The sequence below is a fragment of the Dromaius novaehollandiae genome, chromosome 3 (assembly GCF_036370855.1).
Source record: "Dromaius novaehollandiae isolate bDroNov1 chromosome 3, bDroNov1.hap1, whole genome shotgun sequence".
NCBI lineage: Eukaryota > Metazoa > Chordata > Aves > Casuariiformes > Dromaiidae > Dromaius > Dromaius novaehollandiae.
Window position 1 is genome coordinate 17,299,796 of NC_088100.1, and position 25,151 is coordinate 17,324,946.

The window sequence follows — 25,151 nt, forward strand, 5'->3', positions numbered from 1 at the left end:
ATAAACCCAAAACTTTTCACAAACTTTTTCCTGCATGCAAGAAAACTAACCACACAGGCAAGAAGGAGCTAGACTGCAGCATAGCAAACAGACACATGGGCACTGGTAACTGCCTAGCATGGCAGCGCAGCATTCGGCAGTTATCCCGACAAAAAAGTAGTCTGAAGCACAGACATTCCCAGGTTAGATTAAAATTGGCATAATGCTGTAAAGGCTAACAACTTTGCTAGTGCGGTGTATATTAAAAAAAATAAATAATAAAAAAAGACACAACTACAGCTCCAAAAGAAGGAGTATGATATCTATACAGTCTCTCATTACTTTATGCTTATTTTTCACACATACAAATCCCCCAAATTTCTCACCTTTCCTGTTCAGCAAGAAATACAAGAGTTGATTACATCACCATCAGATTCCACAAAGGTTTGCAATGTATGACTAAGTACAACGCTAATCCATCTATACTTTGTATTCTCTTGCTGCTTACAGAGTTCAGTATGAACTATTTTTAAATCTCCTCATATATGTTAGTAAAAGTTAAACAAAAACTGAAAATCGTAAAAAGCACTTCCAATATATATAATATATATTTTTACAAATATTGTCAGTATACTCTTATTGTAGATACTTAAAACAGATTCTTTGTTATTATTTAACATCCTAAGAGGCAGTGGCAATTCACTGCTTAATTTACTTTTTTAGGAGTTGCTATATAACAACAGTAGTCCTTTTTCAAACAGTGAATAAAATGTTTCCACATGATAAAAATGTTTAGTTGCAAAGAAAAGGTAAAGCACAAAATAGTTTTCTTTTATAATATTTTCCAGAGTATTTAGCTTTGTATTTCTTTGTAATAAATCTGAATGTGCCAAATTTCTAGACTTTTTCAATTCGATTGATACTTCAAAATGTGAAAAATAATGTGATTCTACATAGGCTCTAAAAGAATAAAATCAGCATTTCTACTCTGGAATTTTAGCCCTAAATCTGAAGGCTCTTTCTTCTTTATTCAGTTGTGAGCATATATAAAAGCTATGTAATTTTATTCAATGTAACTCACTGCAAAACAAAACAATGAAAGCACAAATCTATTAACTGATCAAATGTACATGTTTTGAAGAAAAGAATAATTTACAGGCTATCTGTCTTTAGAAGTCACCTTAAGTGAAAGTGATATGTGATAGGAAGTTTGTTAGCCCAGCAGATAGAGTTCTCATACTAGGACTGATTTGTTTGTTAGATAATTAAATATTCAATACTTAATTTTAGAATAAACAACAAACATTTAAAACTCATACAATACATGATTTCAATGCTAAGTCAGAAATCAAGTGAGACAGAAGCTGATTTGCCACACTATCACTTGTTAATACTAAAATTAATGCTAATAATTCAAGTAACATGGTTACTTTTCACTTCCATTTATATATATGGATCTCATGATGAGCTGGATTTATTTTAATTCCTCAGACTAGCTTTTAATAGAAAGGGGGAAATCAACATTAAAAAAGATCACTGAAATTTACTGTCTGCGCAGAAAGTTAGGATTTACAAAGTAGTCCTTTAAAATACTGTCTTAGCAACTGTTTGCCAAAACATTTACGTTAAGTAATAAAAGAGTGAAGCAGTCAAAGCTGGAATGCAAACCGGTTTTTAAAAGGTGCAGATTAAGGAGAACTCTTTAAAATAGTGACATTCAAGAACACCTTTTCACTAAAGGTGAGTTTATAAAATGTGTATTCCAAACCCACTCAAAAATAGTACTATTTCATAAGACAATCCCACTTGCACTGAGGTCCTGACTTTGTGAATCATTTATCTTAAGTTAATAAATCACTTGATTTCAACTAGTACCTCCTATTTCACATGGATACTCAGAGATTTGAAATGAAGCATCTCCTCACTAGGTTTACAGAGTGAGCAGAGTACTCAAAATCCTGCATATTGGGGCCTACAATATGTACTTTAAATGTCTGATGAAAGCACTTTCTACAGAAATTATCTTTCAGGTTCAAGCTTAAATGTGTATAAATCAGAAGGAAAAGAGTAGGAAATTTTAAAGTAATTTAAAGTTATTCAAGTCTTTTTACTAGAGTTTAACACATCAAAGAAAAATTTTATCTGTTCAGGTTTAAGAAAATATTTACCAGGTAAGTTAGCTTCCATCAAGTACTTCATGCACAACATATCTGGATGAAGAAAGCAACTGTCTGTTATATCTGGAAAACGAGGCAGCTCTAAAAATGCAGCAAGTTGAAGCATTTTGTCATACACTTCTTCATATACAGGCCATGACTGAAAGACAGGGTTAGAGTGTTTTATACATTTGTTCTACTACTATATTAGTTACTGATTTAAAATATTGTGTTATTAAAGAAGAAACACTGCCTTCTTTAGCACTCTATATGAAGCAATCATACATAAAGTTGTTCGTCAGACCTGCAACCAATGCACCACCTTTTATGTAAAGTGATCAATATGTTTCCGGATGCTTCAAAATTGAAAACACATTTTAAAAAAAGTGCAATTGAGAGTGAAATTTCTAAAGTTTTAACAGAACACCAAATCACAGAATAGTTGAGGTTGGAGGGGACCTCTGGAGACCACCTAGTTCAAACCCCCTGCTCAAAAAGCAGGGTCACATGGGGCAGGTTGGTCAGGGCTGTGTCCACTTGGGTTTTGAGTATCTCCGAGAATGGAGACTCCACAACCATTCTGGGCAGCCTGTTCCAGTGTTTGGACACTGTCATTACAAAAAAAAAAAAAAAATCCTTACATTTAAATGCAATTTCTTGTATTTCAGTTTGTGCCCATTGCCTCCTGTCCATTCACTGGGCACCACTGAGAGGAGTCTGACTCATCATCTTTACATCCTCCGATCAGGTATTTACACACACGGGTAAGACCCTCTCTCAGTCTTCTTTTCTCTGGGCTAAACATTCCCAGCTCTCTCAGCCTCTCCTCGTATGTCAGATGTTCCAGTCCCATCATCATCTTTGCAGCCCTTCACTGGACTCATTCCAATACATTCATATCTCTCTTGTACTGGGGAGTCCAGCACTGGACACGGCACTCCAGACATGGCCTCACCAGTGCTGAGTAGAGGGGAAGGACCACCTCCCTCAGCCTACTGACAACACTCTGCCTAATGCGGCTCAGAAGGCTGTTGGCCTTCTTGGCCGCAAGGGCACATTACTTGCTCATGCAACTTGCTGTCCACCAGGACCCTCAGGTCCTTCTCTGCCAAGCTGCTTTCCAGCCAGTTGTCTCCCAGCCTGTACTGGTGCATGGGGTTATTCCTCCTCAAGTGCAGGACTTTTTATTTCCCTTTGTTGAACTTCATACGGTTTCTGTCCGTCCATTTCTCCAGCCTGCTGATGTCCCTCTGAATGAAAACAGGCTAATCTGGTCGATCAACCACTACTCCCAGTTTTCTATCATCTGCAAACGTGCTGAAGGTACACTCTGTCCTATCATCTATGTCATTAATGAAGATGTCAAACAGTATTGGCCGCAGTATTGACCCTGGGAGGACACCACTAGTGGCTGGCCTCCAGCTGGACTTCATGCCACAGGTCACAACCCTCTGAGCCTGGCAGTTCATCCAGCCTTCAGTTCACAAGACGGGCCACTTATCTAGTCTGTATTTCAATTTGTCAATGAAGATGTTATGGGAGACAGTTTCAAAAACCTTATTTAAGTCAAAATAAACAACATCTACTGCTCTCCTCTTATCCGCCAAGCCAATTACCTCATCGTAGAAGGCTATCAAAGTCGGTCAGACATGATTTCCCCTTCATGTATCCATGATGACTACTCCTAGTCACCTTCTTGCTCTTCTACGTTTGGAAATGACTTCCAGGATTGTTTGCTCCATCATATTTCCAGGGATCAATATGAGGTTGACAGACTCAAATTCTCCTTCTTGCCCTTTTTGAAGATAGGGTTGACATTTGCTCTCTTTCAGTCCTCTGGAACCTCTGCCGACAGCCATGACATTTCAAAGATTACCAAGAGTGGCCTTGCAACAACACTGGCCAGCTCGCACAGTATTCACGGGTGCATCCCACCAGGGCCCACAGACTGATGTACGTCCAGTGTGTTTAAATATTCCCTAACTTGATCCTGATCCTCCAAGGTAAGGCTACCTTGCTCTGGATTCCCCACTGGTTTCAGGGACCTGGTATTGCTGAAGGCCAGAATTACCAGTAAAGACTGACGCAAAGATGGTGTTCAGTACCTTGACCTCTCTGACGAGGTTGCCATTCTCATTCAGCAGTGAGCTCACATTTTACAGTGTCTTTCCAAAGAACTTTTAATAAAATCTCACACAAAAAGAAAAATCTAATTACAGATTTGCATAGTTATTCACAAAAATCAATCTGCAACTCTTTCTTTTCAAAATTATTGACTATACAAAGAAAGTTCTCCCTATTTCTACTGAAGCTTTTTTGCTAGAGAATGTAACTTTACAGACAGATTCTGACATGCTTATTCATAATGAACTCAACAGGATCTGGTAAAGCTTACTGAAGTAAAGTTTGGACTGCAGGGTTTGACCCTCATTTCTTAATACTTTAACTGTCTTATTAAATATTGTTCTATACTTATTTCTTTATACTTTAAATGATTACTTGATTTTACCTGTTAAAACGACAATTTTCAGTTGTTCAGGCTACTTTACTATTTTAAATGTATAACAACAGTGCATTTTCTGCTTTTTTATCGTTCCAATTCAGCACCTTATCAGGTATTCATATTTATCAAGTCAGTTATGTTCATAAGCTACTTTCCTTATTAGGAATTTAGCATGGGCTTACACTTAGTCCATGGATTTAAAACTTTGCTGAAAAAGAATGAATTCAGGCTTCTGTTTTTATAGGCCAGATTAAAAACACACAGTAATTACATTTGAAACAACAGTGAGACTGAAACAATGCCTTTTCATTCAGTTATTTGGTTTAATCTATTTTAATATAAGCTATGCAGCCAATGCTGAAATTGTATAGGTTTGAATGATTGCCAACGTTCCCATTTTTTTAAATCATCTCCCCCCAGACTGCAGTCAAGACTTGCTTAATTGCACGAATACATGCTTAAGCAAATAAGCAATTCTACAGTCACTTATTATTACACATGCATCTTTTTGTAACAGTTAGGAAGTTGTATCATGTTCATTATATTTTCTAAACGGTGTTAAAAAGTGGCTTGGACTTCTACAGGACTATCTTGAGAAACAAGAAAAACATGCATTACCAGACTTCTACAGAAGGCCAAGCTTACAGCACTTTCTATTCCTTTTAAAAAGTAGTTCTAAATTGAATGCCAACACAGTCTTGAAACAAAACCTGAATGATATGTAACCTCTCTTGAGTGTATTTAGAGAAAAATTAGTCACAGATAATTCAAATAAAAATGTCAAAAAAAATAATATTCCTAATTGGATATAATGAAAATATATTTTTTTATTTGATGAAAAGCAGCTGAATTACCAGTTTCTTAGTAACATATCAGAGGTGAAAATTAAATTTAAGACACTAGAAATTCAGTCATTAAAAGCATTCCCATTCTCAAACATTAAAGTATCACCAGTGAAGTTACTTGAACGTTCTCACTTAACAAAGAGGTCCTTTAAGGAACACAGCTCCTAATCTGAGGGCCTAGGGTAGGTGCCTTACGTCACTTTACAGATGAGCTTCTCTTACTGAATCAGGCTAAGGAGAGAGTTTTCCTGTCCTAGGTACTAGTGAACCTTCCCTTCCTCCTCATGCCCAACATCAACTTTTGTTTCAAAGTTTTCAGTATTCAATCCAGGCTTTGGCTTGCAATTTTGAGAAGTGAATTCAGATCTTTTAAAAAATGAAATAAATGCTCTTTTCTTCACAATGGCAACTGATGCCTTTCTTAATAGCAAACACAAATGATGTAAAAACTACAAATAAAAAATGAATACCGACAGCTATCCTTTGGCTTAATTTAAAAAGGGTGTTAACAGACAAAACTATTCTTAATTGATATGTGCTGATAAAGAGATGTAAACACAGTTGGGACATGCAGATCTAGCAAGGCCATACTAATCCATCATAACATATGACCAACCAAATCAATTGCTTTTCACCAGGGCTTAACTCCCTAAACTCAGAAACATTCATTGTAACGCTGGTCTTTCTGTAACAGAGTGCTGAATCAGCACAACACAAAATTAACTGAATATCGCATTTTTAGGGGTACACAGTAATCTCTTGAATTGTAAACTACAAGTGGAAGCTGAATCGAACGTAAGACCACATATCAGTATGACACACCATAGCGAATGGCTGAAAGCTTGAAGGGTGAGGGCTGAAGACTGTAGAGCGCTTCAGTAATCAAGCACTGAAAGTTCTCACCAGTCACTATGTATATTTGATACCCTGTTTAATTCAGAAAGAGACATAACTTCATACAGTAAATCTCCGATTCCATACTCATTGGAGGCCTAAAACCACAGAACACCCAACTTTCATGCAATGAACATACGAAATATGAAAAAAATGTAAAATACATTAAGAAAAAGCAAAAAACTGCAAATAGCCTCAAAAAAAAAGTCAACAAAATTTATCACCTTCCACCTAGCTACATCTCTCTCCCAGGCAAAGAAAAAATAAAAAGCACCAATAAAAAAAGTTGCACTGAAAGTCAACCAATGAATCAACCAGGAAAGCAAGCTCCAGAGCTATGGCCTCCGTCAGCTGAGAAAAGCCTGCCTCCAGCACCTTGTGATTAAACGCCAGAGGAGGAGTATTTGGGCAAGAGGGGACAGTGTTAGATCACATGCCACATGTTCTCCAAGTATAACTTTCTCTTATCCAATCACAAATTTAAAAGTTTTGCATTACATTTTTCAGTTGTGCTTCTGTGCAAAACATTAGGGACAACTGCCCCATCAGCGCAGTTACTGGGCTCTCACCTTCTGCTTCCAGAACTTGGGAACCACTCAATGTATAAACCTTCCCTACAAACCTTTAAGGGCACCTAATTCCAGGAAGACTGACAGAATGCCCTTCTAAAGCTGTATCATCTGACAGCCTTTTCAGGTGTTTCACAAGCTGGAATTTGTTCAAGACTGATCAACAATGACAGAGTCTATAATATGTCTAGATTTGGATACAGAGGTTATTGAGGACAAACTTAACAGTTGCACTTTTAAAGTCTCTGTATCTTGTTCCCACATATAAAGAAACTTCAGGTCCTCTCCAGAAAGTAGTAAAAAAGCTTAGTACTATTTGAGAATACTTTTTTTTGGCCTCCTATCCTAAGTTGAAGTCAAAATACACACTGCTCAGTTGGTAAAGAAGCATCTAGAATAAGATATTCATGATGATAAATATTTGTTACACTATTTAAATCCGTTGCCTTTGTCCTTCAAAGGTACAATGAAATTTTTCACCTGTATTAGAAAAGAACAACATGGTTTTCAGAAGACGAGGAGCCGAATTATTAATATGCTAATCAGATTACAGGAACAAGTAATTGTTTCAGGTGAGCCAAGATTGCAGCCTCTCCTACTTGTTTGGACAGTATCAGAACACTGCTGATCAACAAGCAGAAAACGGTAGACATCAGCTGGCTTTCTAGACTCATTTGCAGCCTCCATAGCTTTTTGTTTTAAATTTGCTCTGACTCTCTTCTTTCTTACATGACTGTATAGATCATTTTCTTCTTCTACATCACGATGACATCCCAGTAGTAATTATTTACATATTCACACTTTATTTTATTGTAATGATGTTTTATCCTTTTTGAAAAATTGATTATAGTTACTTGTTTTAAAACCTTTTATCATTTTTCTCTCCTGCATACACCTCTCCCATCCAGTATTTTTACTCAGCACAGTTCCCTTCCCCTTCATCCTTCTACCTGCGAACTTCCATTAGAGATTCCTTTCTTCCCATGCCTGCCTGTTTTTTAAGACTCTATATACTCCTGTGCTACTGCTGTTCAGCAGTGGCCATATTTTCTAAATGATTCTTTTAATGACCATTTAATACTGAAGTCTAATAAGAACTGATGCCACCTTCTTATTTTCAGCTTTTTATAGGTCTCAGGAAACCTCTTTGAAATTTAGAGTTTGGATATGCTTGGAATTCTCTGAAGACCTGCAAGACACAGTCATCTTTAAGACTACCAAGTCAACCTACACCAGTTTTGAAAAAGAATGCGCCAAACTTCTCAGGAAATGGACTAAAAAAAGTGATTATTTAAACATCGAGTTTTGGAAAACATCAAATTACAAGGTTTGGAGGTGGGTTTTCTGCGATACTATCCAGAAGTTGGTTCCATCTTTGTCAGGCTCTTAAAACAAGACATTTATTGTAAAAAAAACAGAAAAAACAAACAAACAAAAAACCCCCCCCCATACTCTTAATGTATGTTAACATCCCAGAACAAAGCCCGCATTGAAATATACGTTGCTGGGAACCCAAACCAGCTTTGAAACTATGTAAGATGTTTAGTTTATTGTGAGGTATCAATAATGAGCACAGCAGCAAAGTGCTCCATAGAGCCTGGTACACCCTGCTTTGCTTCCGCTACTCAACTGGTTCAACTCTGTCAGTGAGTCTACAGTCTGCAGCCTAAACATATCCTAGCAGACTGCTGTGGGATGAAGCCAGCAGCAGCACTTGCAGGTTACATAACGGAACTGACAGTAAAGACAGTAACTGCATCAGCTATGAAATTTATACCCAAATTGATATTCAAAACTGAATGAAATGACCTTGTGACCCAAACTTTATGTAGTAGATAGATATCCTTAATGAGGCTGGCAAAACAAAACTCCTATATTACAGACTTTATTTTTTTCCCCTTTTCTCTCCCCTCTCCATTTGTTCATGTTACTCTTCATCAATTCAGTATTCTCATGCTGTTCTACCAACTTGGTTACCTCCCATACAAGCATAAACTAAAGCATCTTGCCAATGTTTATTTTTTTAAATGTCATTTTTTCCCCTTGCCTAACCTTTATCCACCTCTCAGGGATCATCACCATCCCACCCAGAACAGCAGGAAATTAATGCAATAATTACCACACAAATTAGATGTGCTTAAACACTGTATATTATTACTTTTAATAGTCTTTATCAATAATAATAAGTACGCTAATATTTTTTTTCCCCCAGCTAAGTTAGACTGCAAGAATAACGTAGTCAGCTTTGTTACACAGTTAGATTCTATGTAGTCTCAAGTTAAGTTTTTAATGAGTGATTTTTTTACCATAGTATAGGGTATACAGCAAAGACATATGCAATGTAGAAGATGGGTATTGCAAGCACTGTTACCATTGGTATGTAGGAACGTACCAGACTGGGGAATTGCTGGAAAGTATGAAAATAGACTAGGGAAGAACCATTATACCCCGTTCATATATTCTTTCTTAAGTCACTATGAGAAACAGGAGACCAGATTCAACAGACTTTGCATCTGACTTGGTACCGTCATTTTTATGTGGATTGAGCGGATACATTTTTTTCAAACCCCGATATCCATGAATCACATCCAGATACTGATATGTAACAGCAAAAGGGTGTGCCTGGCATTACTGAAAGGGAACCAAATGACAGGAAGAACAAAGAAGGGTGAAACTCCTACGACTCCATTTAGATAACTGGTAAGAAAAGGTATAGCTCCTAAGAGCTCTTCCACTAGAAAAGATATGAAGAGACCAAGCATGTCTTCTAACTTGCTGCTCTAAAAGCCTCCCATCGGGCAGAAAGGATAACTGAAGTAGTTAACACAAGACAATAAAATCAAGTTGTCCGTCTTGGAGCCAGGCAAACACGTTGCCCATGCTATCTGCTTGGCAATAAATGGATGGGGGGGGGGGGGGGGGAAGAGCAGTCAAGATACCATTTGAAAATCATGTGAGAAATAACATTGGCAGTCTCCCTCCCTCCCTTGATAATTGCCCTTTAAAATCTCAGTTGAAACAGCTACTCAACTTAAAATCCCACAGTACTCATGAACATCGTTGCAAAATAAGCGAGAAGAATCTTTGTATAGAAAAAAAGAAAAAAAGGATTCATTTAGAAGATGACTCAAACAACGTTTATGCATTTTTTGAGAAAAAATATTCTAGGTGTGCTAGGATGTTTGACTGCATTGACTTGACACACACGGGTTTTACTGCGGCATTCAAGACGGCGGGTAAATGAGCCAGTGACCCACACACAGGAGAAAAGGCTAACTAAGCATTCACAGACAAACTCTTTTCCTAGACAAAGGTGAGAGACTTTATTTGGATGTATGGGTGACTTTTTAAGTATGCTACTTTCAGATGAAGACATTTTATTCATTAAATGATTCCTGGCCAAGGTGGTTTGAGAATAAATGAGTTTCAATATTATTAAACCAACAGAGACACGTGTTTGAGCGCTGCCCTACTCATACTCACAAGGTGAGTCTGAATGACAAATACCACTTTTCTACAAAATGTGAAGTCTTCCTACAAACAAAGACAGTAATCCAATAAGGAGCTCAAGTGACCTACCGCATTGAAATTTAGGAGTTTAGAAACAAATTTTATTGAATTTCATAAATATTTTGGTAGGCTTGTTTTCTTTCTTCATTAAGTAATGCTTTAAGACAGGTATGGACAAGCTAAAGTTTCTGTTACACAACAGCAAGCTCCCGTGATAAACTTGATTACAATAACCCTTTCAGCAGTGAACTTCCTCCTCACCTTTTTTTTTTTTTTTAAATAAAAGCCTCACCCTTATTTTCCTTCTACCTTATTTTCTAGCCTGAAAAAGTACTACATGCACCTGTTAAAATGCACAAAAGCACAAAGGTAGAAAGAAGAAGAAAGAAAAGAAAATACATATAGAGAGAATCCCCTCAACCAAATAAAGATTACAATGCAGCCCCAAACCCTTACAGACCAAAGCAGCAATTGCTGTTTGCTCTGGAAAGTAAAAGTAGCATAGTTGATTAGCAGAATTTGTATGGCTGGAATTTTGTATCTTTATGATTTTTTTTTTTTAATAAACAAGAATGACTGGCTTGTGTGTTAATCTGAAATTTTTTAAACAGTTACGATTAAAAAAAAATCACATGGCAGTCAAGCTTATTCAAATTTTAATCAGGAAAAGAATGTTCTTCGTGATCCTTACACATCAGACCTCGAATGGGATTTTAAAGGATCTCAGCAAATAGATGAGCTTGCCTAAAGGCAAGTCTTGGTGGATACACTTTCCAGGGAAGCAGAAAGACGTTGCCGTTCCAGTTTGAATTCCCTGGGAAAAAACAGAACAAGCATTTCGACAAGTATGAATGAGCTAACTAATAGATTTAGTCGTAGTTTGAATCAGAGAAAACTAAAATATAAACATACAATCCACCAAAGACCGGTCCATGAGACACTCCAAACTCCCACAGTTTCCTATAAGCTGTGGGATTATTGAATGGATACTGGCAGGGATCTTAGTCAGTATCAGACTATGTGATGATACAAAATCCTTTTGAAAAGCCAGTATAAAAAAAATAGGGGGGAAAACCTTACAGGATTTAGGAAATCTTCAGGTCTACTTATAGTACTACAAGCTCACCCTGTTGCCTCAGGCAAGTCTCTTTGTCCCAGTTTTCCACCTTGTACCAGTATACCACTTCTCACAGCCAGTCTTAAAGAAACAGTCCCCAAATAAGCGAGGGCACTACGATGGGGCGAGCACTAATGAGAAGCCTCAAAAGAAGAAAAAGAAGCAAATATTCTGTAGTTGTTCTGGCTTTACACGGCATGCACTAATGCAGGCTTGAACTCCCACATGAAATGAAGCAAAGGGGAAGATATGCTGAACAGCTCATCGCTCTCTCTATATTAAATTAAGATGCTATCTTGTTTTAGAAACAATATGAGATAAATGATTAATGACTGCACCTGAGCACACTCATACATCAGTCTCAACTAAAAGCAATATCATTCCAGTAATTCCTAAATGTTGTATACCTAACTTTAAAATCTTAATCACTATTCAAAGGCATCAAAAGAAGATAGCATTAGCTTATCTATTCACAAATCCAAAACCTGTGCTTACTTCTAGGCCAAAAAAAGAATTGCACAGAATGGAAGTCTGTTTAGAAATATTACAGATAAACAGGAAAAAAAAAAAAAGAGTAACCTGCTATTTGCTGGGTTTGCCATTCCAGGATAGCTCCCACATGACCTGTTACTTACTCACGCATGGTTCGTCATGCTTCTCCTCTTGCTACATTTCTAGGCCAGGATTCCTGTAAATGTTCCTTCTTGCTCCTGGAGCTGGGACTACCAAAACTATTCATCACTAGGAAGTTTTGTAATCAAAATAAAAAATTGTTAAGTTTTTAAATAAGCAATTCTTTTAGCTGCTCCACCAAAAATCCAAAAGGATCATTAGAAAATACAGCCATGCAAAATTTCTTTCCAAAAAGCAGATTTTGCTTAGGAAGACTTCATATTTTGTTACCTAAGATTCTTTGCCATAGGTTATAGGAGATATCCCTTTCAAGCAAGGATTTAGCATGCTTATCATTTAATCATCCTTCAACATTTCTTTTTTAAGTTGACCTGAATAAGAAACCACCCTAGATCTCAAAATGGAAAATTTAAAGGACATCATTAAGTTCACCCAACTTGAAGGCTGGAACTATGAATTAAAAAAAAAAAAAAGTTGTTGTTAGATAACCAGTTAATGAAAAATGAGGTTGTAAAAGCTTAAAAATCTCTCCAGAACACAAAACCCCAAACGGCAACCCTAACTGTAACCTTAGAGCATAAAGAGCAGCTGTGCAACATCAGGCCAAAAAGATCCATTTGGACTTGCATTCAGCAGCAAGCAACTGGGATGAGGAGGGAGGAATTCAGCAGCTGAGCAACCCATAATGACAGTTTCTTGAATATTTGTCCAGTTTCACAACATTTGTGCCTGAGTCAGCAGTGAGGTCTCCATATTTATTAGTCTAGATGCCTCTTCTTTCAAGGCTTTTGTCCAGCCGTTATCAGACTCTTAACACCCAAAACATACTACAGCAAGGAGTTTCACAAATCACCCACAAATTGTATAAAGCATTTCCTGCTGTTTGATTACGAACCTGCAGACTAACAAGCTTTATCTGATGCCTCTCAGTTATTGTATTTAAAGAGACATCGAACAGCTGTTCCCAAATACTTTCTACAAACCATCTCTGCCACATCTTCCGCTAAGTCACCTCTTCATTATGTTGAAATCTATTCAGCTGTTTCTTGTAGGAAAATTGTCCCAAACATTTGATCATCCTTATGATCATTCTATCTTTTTTAGTTGCTCTGTAACTTCTTGAGACGAGGGAGGGGAAGAAAAGGGGGGAAAAACAGAATTCCATACAGGATTTAAAACCTGGGGGTGGATTTATACATTAAATATATAAAATCCGTGATGGATTTATACATTACCTTAAAGCTGCTTTGTGCTCTACCCCTTTATTAGAAGTCAGGAATTTATATTGTTTAAATTTAAATTTATATTGTTCTCTGAAAGCTGGTGTTATCAATACTATTATGTTCTTGTACCAGTCAATTCAAAATTCTGCACGGTCTTAATTATACAGGTCTCTACAATCTCTTCATGATGCTGTTTTTGAACATGCAGCTGTTGTTAGCCCAGCTACAACATTAGAACTATTTCTAACACCAGCTTTCAGGGAACAAAAGAAATTTTGTACATAAACGACCCCCCCCACACACACACACACACGCTTCAAGCATTTTTTTCGGTCAAGAACTAAAAATCACTGCCTATTTAACAATGCACATATTTATCTGTTGTCAGGTACTTCTCAGAGGTACTGTGACACAAAGCAGACATTGGTGGGAAAAAGTATATCTCTGTGTTATAACGGCAGCTCACAGGTCAATGAACTATAATCTCTTTTAAAGAAAACTAAAAACTGAGTGCAATGCTTACCCACTGTAAGGAAGCCATACAAGAAACAAAACTTGCACTGTATCTGACTTGAGTTTAAGCTCTCCTCCTTCCCACTCATTTTTTCTTTTCCTACTACTTTTTTTCTCTAAATAGTCTCTTAAGATACTGTTTAGTCAGCTGTTGGCCAGAATCAAAATTTGAGAAAATTCAAATCGTATTTGCTTCATCTGTATCCTCACAACTGCGAAGCTTGGAAAATGAGGAGGTATTTCAGTATATGCAGAATGGGGCTGTTTTTTGCAAGAAATCTGGTTAAGAGGGCAGCATTTTTCAAGACTTCTTTCAAACTGCTTATAAAATAAACTTAAAGATTTTTTCAGGAAGGAAAAAATGAGAACAAAGGAACTCGTATGTACCACTTCCGTTTACACTGGGCTTTTTAATTTAAGATTAGGATTCTTCAAAAATGACTTCTGCAAGTGAAAGTAGTGTGTACTTGCATCAATGGCATGAATTTTACTTTTTCTACAGTGGTTTATTCATCAGAAACGGTCATTGGATGATTTTATTATAAAAAGTATCTTCAGACTATAAAATGGCTTAGCTTATTAGCAAGCTCATTTTACGAAGGATTTTGAAACAGTAATGTTTATTTAGAGATTACATCTTTGTCACCTATCAAATTAGCAATATCAAAGCAGTCACCAAATAGTATAAATCATTTCCATGATGAGAAATTCAGTAGAGTGACCTCATGTAATATTCAGAATACAAAAACATATATACATACACAGAGGAATTTCACTCCTCCTTAGAAGGTGGGACAAATAGAGTAAAGCCCTAAAACAGTGATTCACTTCACCTGCCCCTCCTAGAAGAGTACTATAATTAGGACACTAAATCCACACCCACAACTAAAGAAACACGGGCACTTAAGAAATACTGTCAAGTTTATAAACTTCTATTAACATGTCCAAACTCTGTAATGAAGCAAATGCTAATCTTTCTGCTTTTAAGTTGATGAAATTATACACCCATAAAGAGCATCTCTGATATAAAACGATTCCAAAGCATGAAATACCATTTGCTGTACAAAAGCACTCAGCCACACTGCATCCAATTTAGGGTACGAACCAAAGAATGATAGAAGCAGTCAAACCTGAAAGAGAAATCAGCCAGAAGAGCAGGACAAATACCTGTATTTTTGTGACACCAACAACAGCTTATGTCACATATGCGTAAGCCACCACTACAGAGTTTACCCAGAATACCTAGCCCCTGGCTCTAAGTACCAAGAAAGGCAGGTAGGAGTAGCCTTGCTAAAGCCATTCCTAAATAACAACATCCTCACGGATACTGTGCTGTTCCCTATGCATGATTTGAGTATAGACATCATTTTTTTCTGTGCTACAATAGAGCTCACTGCTCTTCTATTTTATTATGTGAGAAAATACTCATTTTTCTGAATCCAAAAGAATCATGAAAAGGTACTTATCCTTTGTTTTTGGAGCAAAGTGGGAGAATCACCAACTTCAGTGAAAACAGCATCCAGAGTATACTAAGCTTGCCCAACCCTCAGGGAAAAGAACTGCATGTAGACAGGAAGAGAGAAGCATCAATACTCTAATAATGTCCATCTCCTAGACTCTCTCTATCCTTCTTGAGTATTAACTTATACCTGCATTTAATGTATCTAATGAAAATCCACTCCTAAAGTAAGTGGAAGAGGTAGCTACTTTTCAGAACCTCCAAAGGAAGATCCTATCTACCTAAACTTAGACACTTCAAATGCAGTAAAATATTTTATCAATTTGTGAAATGTGCCTAACTGCAGCAAACAAAATAGAAACAGTTCAAAGTATATAAAAAATAAAATTTAAGCAATTATTTCCATCATGAATAAGCCAGGTAACAGACTTGGATATAAAAATGATAAAACATCTTCCCTGTGTTATTCCATGCTGCAAATTCGAAAACTAGTTTTCAAGAAACCTGTAATATTGATATAATACTACTTCTGCTCAGAACATATCTCTACTGCTCAACTAATACTAACTGGATATACCACATGAACCTCAGACTTCAGAGCAACCTGGCAGAGATAATTAGAAATTAATGAGGACTGAATGTCAAGTTTCATCTAAAACTGAGCCATTAGCCTTCAAAGCTTAAGACTATAGTCCGGTATAGTCCCAGTTTGTCACATACAACAAATAATCATCAAAATATTGAGCCATCTTCTTTTCTTAATCCATGAGAAATCCTCCAATTTTATGTTTTCCCTCAGGCTGACGATTCTTCTGCCCCCAACATTCACAGGGGAACCAAAACTAGTAGGAGTCTTCAACTACATTAACTGACAACTTTAATTTACAAAACAAAAGTGGCTTTTACTATGCTAGAACAATGTTAAATTGGTTCAACTACATTTCTGTGGCACATCCCCATTTAATTCAAACCATTCAAACCAAACTGAGCACCCAAGTTATTAGATGGGCACAAGGCAGAAAATGCTTATGGGAGACAAGCATTAATAGCTGCATTTCAATTGCAACTTTGACTATAATCCAGAGCATCAGAAAGTGGGGCAAAATCCGAGGTCAGACATCTTTACCCTCCTGACACAGGGAAACTCAGCAACGTTTAACCTTACTGTAACATCCACGATTAATATTATACAACTGTTTTGAACACGGAAGAGAAGAGCTCCAACAGTTGGTAGTGCTGCACAAGGTAAGTCCCGAGTTTAAATCCTGCTCTCAAACAGGATAGTAAAAGATAAAAACCCACATGCGAAAGCATGCAGTTTAGACCTCTCCAAAGACAGTCTCAGCAGGTCACCGCCACTTCCAGAAAGCACTGCCATATCCCTCTTTTTATGTGGGATAACGTGATAAAGGGAATGGGGAAAAGCACAGGTGGAAGCAGAGGGGGCCTAGCTGCATCCTGCTTGGAGAGACAAGCTCCGAGATAAAAGAGGCAACAAACAGCACAACAGACCTTCTACAGTGAAGGTAAAGGCAACTAAGTTGTAAGCAGTGAGGAAACTGCCAGAAAAAAAACTTTAATTTCAATGCCACATGTAAACAGTTAAGTCATAAAACAAATATTAAAAAAAAAGCAAGTTTGTTCTGTAACTGGAAAAAGAATATAGATCCGTCTTGTAAAATGGTGTGCAAGGGCAAGAAAATTTATGTCTGCAAAAAATCAGAACGGTACCTGATAAAACTGAGTATTTCAAAAAGGACAGGCCCATGTAATTTCCACGCAAGAAGCTTCAAGGAAATAACTGAGCAACTCTCTGAAACACAAATGTTGGTTTTTAAATAATCTTAGTAAATTCTAAAGATCAAAGGATCTCAACATTAATATTTAAAAAAATGCAAAAAGGAAAGATTCAGGAACTATAGAATAATCAGCTTGGCATGGGTCCTGGGCAAAATAATACAACGGCAATGGGAAAAACGGAAGCTAAAAATATCCCGTCAGGCAGGCAACCTCCATAAGGCCCTAAGACGAGCACCTAAGCGAAGCTGCAGCGCCAAGAGGGACAAACGACAGCACAGTCTACAAACGCTGCTGCTCAGAAAAGCCTTCTCTTCTCCACAGACTAGCTACCGGACATAAGGGGCCAAAGCAAAGAAAAGTCACCAGGCAAACTCAGTGGAAGACAGTCACTCCTAACAATACGCGAGACTCAAAAATAGCTGCTCCACCGGGAAACAAAGCAGGCAAAACAAAGGTGCAAAACAGAACTACCCTGATACCAGAGAGAAGCTTGGCAAATTCCCCTCAGAAATCAGATCTCTAAAATCCTCAATAAAGGTGAGATTTGATTAAATCTGATATAGAAGGAAGGGTGGCGGAAGGATTAGTGAGAGAGAAATATGGACACAAAACTGCTGCTAGGAATAAAATTAAGCAAAAAAAAACCAAAAAAAACAAAAAAACAAAACAAGGTAAAGAAAGGAATGGAGGAAAAGAACAAAAAGAAAATAAATGCTATAGAAAACTGTAAAAGAAAAAAAAAGGAATTAGAGGGCTTCCAGACAGTGTAGAGAAGGGGGATCATCTATCAATGTTTAAAGCAAGCCTTTCACTCCTGAATAAAAGTGGAAAGAAATGTAATAACCAAAGCTAGAGAGAGTGTGTGTGTGTATGTGCGCGCCAGCTATATACTCCTCCTGCTTGGGGGGAAAAAAAAAAATCCCAAGGCATCATACTCACGATAAAAACACTGAACAAAAGAAAAAATTTCTGAAAAGAACTAAACTCTTTTCCAGTCTTTCTTTAGAAATACGTATGGTATCTATTTCAACATCTACCGAGGCTACTTTAAAGAAAAGGAAGACCCTGGATGAACTACGCCTTTTCTTATGGCAGCAAATACATGTGGGGATTGCTTTCCACACTTGCCCTTTTCCCCATCAAAGCCAACATCACAGCATAACGGAGTATGATGAATCAAAATTCTGCCCAGCATTACAGGCCAAATCTGACACAGACAATAACAGACAGCATTTTAATGTAGAACGATAAGCTATTAACCCTGGAAGAGAGAGAGATACCAGGGGGGCGAAAGCAAAGGCTAGAGGCCAGTGTCACAGGACTACAGATACTCTAAATAAATCCAGTGAGCCTGAAAATTAAGAAAGGAAAAATAGAAGAGAAAGCATCATACACATAAAGAAAAACAATGAGAAAAAAAAAGAAGAAAAGATGTACTGTAAGGAAAAAAATTCTAGTAAGGGTAGAGTAAGTTCAGCATAAGATAGCAAGCAATGGCAAAGGCAGAACAAAGGGGAGAAAATCCTGAAACATGCTGCTGAGTTTCAGGAGTCTTCTCCCTCCTCCTGTCCACAGTGCTAATTTCTGACAAACACAACATACTGCTGCAACTTTACCAGGCTGCACTCAAGAATTTTCCACAGCCGAAGGTAAGGAAGATGCTAACACTCCTCTTACTTGGAAGGTGAGAAGGAATTTCTATATCACGGAAACCTGAAGAATAACCTGAAGAATAACTGGAAGAGTCATTTAGAGACCAAGACAATTAAGGAACAAAGGTGGGTGAATTATACAGAGAAGAATTCAAACTGACCAGAACTTCTGTTAATAAAGGTAAGCTGGGGCTAGGATGAGTAAAAGGAAACAGAAAGAATAATAATGTATACTAAGACAACCAAAAAGTAACCTGGATATTAATTTTCTCATGTTGCAAGGAACTCAAGCTGTGTAAATCAACACACTTCTTGCTGTAGGCAACAATACTCAATAGATTATAAAAATAAGTAGAAGGCAGCAGAGAGGGATGAAATTAAATCCTGAAACAAAAAGTATGTTTTAAAGATATAGCTTCCTAGAGTGCAAAGGCATATCAGCATTTCTATAAACATTACAGAAATTAAGGTACTTGATGGCCCTCTCAGAAGACAGGAGGTTTTAAATAGACCTAGAATTCTGCAGTTACCCCATTCTCTGTTGAAAAATGAAAGAAACTTTTATGGTGAAGTCATCCCATGACTACACTCCAGCACAGCTGGCCAGAAGGGAAATAGCAGAGCAAATTCAGTAAATATGCATTCCTTTTGTCTTCTAGGGCAGGTTGGTGGACATTTCCTGAACAGAAATCTAGTAACAGCCACCTTTTAATGTTCACATCATGCTCAACTTTCTCCTAGTCCCCATAAGCTTAAAAAAAAAAAAACTTAGTAAATTTTAGGGAAAAAGGAGTTATTTAAATGTTGGAGGAGAGAATTAAAGAAGGGAATTTCACTGAAGTCACACATCTTGTTCCTTCACAAGTCCAGATACCTGTATCAAAAAGGAGACTCTTCCAGAAGCTTTTCAAAAAAACATGATCTGAAATATATTTATGAGGCTACCTCTATCTTGATACACACAGCACACATTCCAAAATGATGTGTTTGTTATCTTCAATACTTCGGTAAATCAAGTTGCCCAATACCCATGGGAGTGACCTGCTTACCTATACACATACGTATACACACACAAACACACACATATTATAGGTATTAAGAACATGAGAATCAAAACTAAACATTATTTATGGACATAAATGTTCTACAGTGCATTAAGGGTAAAAAACACCATAAAGAGTAATGAAAGTTAAAGGTAAACTTAAGACAGCAATACAGAACCAACTTTATGGCATAAACAAAATAATTACCTAAAAGATAACAGGGTATGCAGGTCTCCAATCAAAAATGTAAGGAAAAAAACAAATCTATGGCATCGAAAAGTTGCTGCTAGCTCAGGAGAAAATGGACACTTTTGAACAACTTTACACAAAGAGACACATAAACCTTTAAAAGCAAAAATAGAAGGTGCGTATCTTAGGGATGTATCCCTACTTCAAGCAGAAATGGAAGAGGGAATTTGTGTGTAGCTCCACTGCAAGACAGATACTACTAAAAAAAAAAAAAACAAAACCCAAAATTAAAACAAGTTAGCCACAGAACTTTATACACAGTACTACTCATTTACAAATTAGTTTTAACTCCTACACTAGTGGCATTTTAACGCAAAAGATATCCTCTGCATTAAGAAAGAAACAAAGATGACTTTCACCTAAAAGAGAAAAGATGACTGCTCAAAGATTCATTAACTACTGACATGCCTCTGCATCAGAAACAATTCACTGCTGTTAGACAAACTGCAAATAGCAAAGAGAAACCTTGCCCTCTTGCCTAAAACACATAAAACCCAAAACTCAAGTATCTTATTCTTTCTTGATGCATAAAACAAACCCTTTCATTGAATGGAATGAGAATATGTGAAATCTGCTTTAGAAAAATACATTTTTATGGAATAAGATGAAAACTTGCTTTTCTTCTATTATACTTCTATTATACGGGAACTTAAAGCTTATGAACTAAAAACTAAGCAGGAGCAACCTGCTACTGCTGCTGTTTACCCCATGAACCCTCTGACCATGCATTTAGACACAACCCTTTTATCAAAGGCTAATTTCAACACAATAGCTGTTACATTTGTTATTTAAAGCTACTTCAATTTGTGCAATTCCAGTATGTTTTGGGTATCTGGGAGATTGCTAGTGTTTTTTTTTTTTTTTTTTTTTAAGTCACCAAGAGTGGTTTTATGTAAGATGAGGCTTATCAAGTTAGGCTTTGTCTGTATTTTACCAATAAAAATGATGCCTGGTATAACTTTGAGTCCTCCAACCTGCTACCACATGACTTGATAAAAATCTGTGCTACAGGGAATTAGCACAGAATACAATTAAATGCACTAAATATTGGTTCAAAAATATGAAGAGACACATTGAATACGTATGCCCGTTATCTAGATTTTTGATAATGTCTGCAGCTTACATTCACCAAAGAAAGACTCAAACAATAACAAATAATAAAGCTAGAGCATTTAACTCACCTCGTTATAACGATCATAATCTGATTAAAGTGTTTGAACATAACTGACTACAGAATATTACATACAGGATATCGAGGAGAAGAGAACACAGACTGTATTTTCAGGATGAAGAATTACAGGGCCCAGCCTCCTGCTCCACCACAGTTACCAAGGCGCTCGAATTTTTCAAAACCCAGATGTCAAAACTGGTTACAGTAAGCTACTGGCACTCTCATCAGTGCTGCAATGAGCAGCGAGATCAGTTCCGCAACCTGATGTGTGGGGAACAGCTTGTAGTTATTGTCTGCACTTCTCAGCCTAACGATATAGTCAGAGGTGCTAAAATAAAATAAACCTGAGGATACATTACTGAAGGACCAATTAAAGTAGAGTAGGAAACAGACATTGCTCAAAAGAAAAAGCAACAATAATACTCCACTGACGGAAAAAACAAATTGTACAATGTTAGGCTTAATAGAACTAATCTATGTATCTTAACAAAGATGAAGGTAAGAGATGACTTGATTAGTATGTATATGCACTTACACATGGAGGGGAGGGGTTTCAGTATCAGACAAGTGATTTCATGTTGAAATCAAAAGTTTCATGCATTCAGCTTTTAAAACAGATGCAGTTGCCTATAACCTAAATAACAGACCATACTAGATAGAGATTCATCATAAGCAATGTTAAAATAAAAAATATCAGAGGAAATTATAGTTTTATTCCAGTTTGTGAAAAAAGAAAGTATGTATATGCTATGCATGTAACAGGGAGGGTGAAGTGGGTATACTCCCTCTTTTATATAAAAGGGGAAACTAAACTAAAGTAGTCAAGTCATGGCTTTCAAGCTGTGAAGTACAACTCCCAGGTCAGGACATTATACAGTCAATAGTGAAAATGTGCTTATGGAGGAGTAATTCGGTAATCTCAACCCACAATTTTAAGAGAAAGCAAGCTAAAAGGGACTGGTGAAATCAGCTTCATCAGGAGCTGCCATGAGATCATTCTGCACACAAAAAACAGCTCCATCTCATGAGAAAGCAGTAACATCCTGAAAGGACAATTGCTGCCTCCTCTCTTTCAACCAGATCTCCCATTTTCTGAGGTGTGTGGTACAAGTTTTATGGCTGTAATTCATATGAAAGTTTTGGTGTGTGTTTTGTAGGGTCAGGCATACTATTATTTGGTCAGCCCAAAATACAGGTTCTATGTAACCAATTTTGAGAGGCAAAAATATCTCCAAGAGATGGAAGCAGAGAAAGACAGAGAAACAGAGAATATATGTAAATGAAAAAAAAAACCAAATAAATAAAAAGGCCTAGGATAACTCGCTGGGAAGTTTGTGTCTGCATTTCAACTTGATGCACCTTTTCTATTAAGAAAAGGTCTAAGACAGAAAAAGAAATCAGTAAGCTTTATACTAATTATGTCTCCTGTTTTTTAAAAGTTGAGGTTAAAATTATTATTTACCCAGGCAAGACCAAAAAAAAAAAAAAAAAAAAAAACCAAGAAACACACAAAAAACTCCAAACCCAAAAAACTGAAGATTAGCTTTGGCACAGCTCACCACCTATTGAATAGAAGCTATGTATTGCAAAATGGCAACATTATTCACATTATCATCACTGAGGACTTGAGCACCTTATAGCAGACCAAAATCTAGCTTTTCATGTTAGCATAATTGCTGCTTTCTCCTCTTAAAAGCTAACATTTTATTTGCACACCTCAAAAATCCACAATTAACTTCTTTTTCTGGAGAACAAATACCAATGGCAAGCCATGACCAAACTACATAGCAACCCTAAGTAAATGAGAATTTACACTGTTCAACATCATTCAGTTTCTAGAAGATCCATAACCCTTTATGTACATTTTAGGTTTAATCTATTTCAACCAGTATAGTAAGAAACTGAAGGAGACAACAGTATCTAAAACACAGTTTACAAATAAGTAAGTATAAACAAATTCAAGAGATACTTTAAATAAGCACCAAAAAAGATAACATACTGCCTTGACAGAGATGAAGCCAAATCCTCTTTACCAATTTTCCAAGAGTCGGTTCCGAATATCTTTTTTTCACCACAAGTACTTACTGATTTTGCTTTAACTTAGGTAATCAGCCTAATAAATACCAGTCAAAGATTAAGGCTGACCGACTCACTGAGTGCCCTGGTTTCTGCACAGGCTCCAATAATGTGAAACACAAACTTTACAGCATAAAAACAGATTTAATCAATGTGTTAGTATGATGATGAAAAAACTAAAAATACCACAAGATAACTAGTTTCACAAGAAAACCAGTGTTTTTTTAACAAATCTTTCTCTTTAAGAAATGAAAATTACCTCTACACAAAAGATCTTCAGATCAAGTCCATATAATTTCATCTTCTCTGGAAAACACTGAAAAACATTCAAATATGGAATATGACCTTCAACAACAAACCTGCATAAAAAATGAAGATCAAATCAATATACTATTTAGCATGAGAAAAGCACATTTATTCTAAAATGACTTCATAAAACATCAATTTCAGATTTGATATAACATCAACATTAAACAGCCTAAGCAATTCTATCTAAAGTTACACCACCTTAAATGCTCCATTACAATGAAAACCAGCTCAATCATTTAGTAGGCCTTTAAAATCAAGCTCAGGTATAATTGACAAATGATACCATTATGGCACTAAGCTTACAATCAACACACTTACATACAGCTTGTTCTGCACATTCTTCATCAATTACATTTTTGAACCTGCTTAAAGACTCCTTAGAGTGGTATGGAATTTTTCTTTCAACATCCTAAAGCTTAAAGTCAAATTTTAAAAATTAAACACACACTTTCCACTGGAGGAGTCCAATAATGGGTTTGGGAGGAAAATCACAGAATTCTTACCATATATACAGAACTGCACCCCATTAATTACATTGTGATCAAAATGTGTTATTTGGGTGCAAACAGAAGCAACTTTGTATACTAATAAATACAAAATCATTTATTTTGTATTTGCACCCAAATAATGCATTTTTAGTTAAAATCTGCCTTTGCTAAGAGGTTGGTAGCAATGCTTCGGATTTTTCTTGACTTTTTCCTATCTCCATGATGGGATTTAACAGCTACCAAAAAAAAAAAAGAAAAGAAAAAGATCACACTAACACACAAAACGCCTGCTCTTATCTAAGATCTTGGCTAAGATTCACACCAGGCAAAGCAAGCACTAAGCAAGAAGGGGTCCTCACAAGGAACCAGACACTACTCTCATTCCAAACTGAAGCATATTAGTGGTCTCCCACAGGATTAAGGTAGAACTTCCTTCCTGTCTCCTCTTCTCCAAAGCAGTTTTATTAAAATACTAAATAAAACCAGAAAAAAATAACACTTCAACAGAGAAGTCCCTGCTCTTTAAATAATGTTACAGATTTGAAAACAACTTTCTCTCCTGCCAGCTGTGTCTTCTGCACAGTATCTCTCCCATCTTGCTACATAGGCTAGCAACTTCTAGGCCTGAAATCTCTGCAAGTCTCTCCTGGGTTCCTCCAGTGTTTGTAAAGCTTGGTTTTATATCTGCTCCCAAGGTGGGGTGGGACTAAACACTTATATCACTAGTCAGGTCCGATTCCATAGACAGAAGCACAGAGTTCATCATAAAGCACAGCAATCTGTCACTTTGATTCAAAACATGTCTGGAGAAAAAAGAACAAAAATAAAGTAGAATAACATCTTCACAGTTAAGAGTATCCAGTGTTGAAGAGGATGCATCTCCCTTCTGAGCCTAAAGCAGTTTACAACCCCACCTTCTGTTTCTCAGCACAGTGCCTTAACCACCCAATTGCTGCATATTA

The 25,151-nt window shown here is 36.8% G+C and overlaps 1 protein-coding gene across 1 annotated transcript in view; it reads right to left on the reverse strand.

Moving 5' to 3' along the window:
- The window catches only part of TAF1B (TATA-box binding protein associated factor, RNA polymerase I subunit B), a 49,132-nt gene that overhangs the window by 11,735 nt on the left and 12,246 nt on the right, over positions 1–25,151 (reverse strand). The window contains exons 8-9 of the mRNA XM_064508471.1: positions 23,652–23,751; positions 2,148–2,295 (exon numbers count right to left, since the gene is read on the reverse strand). Of these exons, the coding sequence (XP_064364541.1) occupies positions 2,148–2,295; positions 23,652–23,751 (248 nt within the window). The remainder of the gene's footprint in view (positions 1–2,147; positions 2,296–23,651; positions 23,752–25,151) is intronic.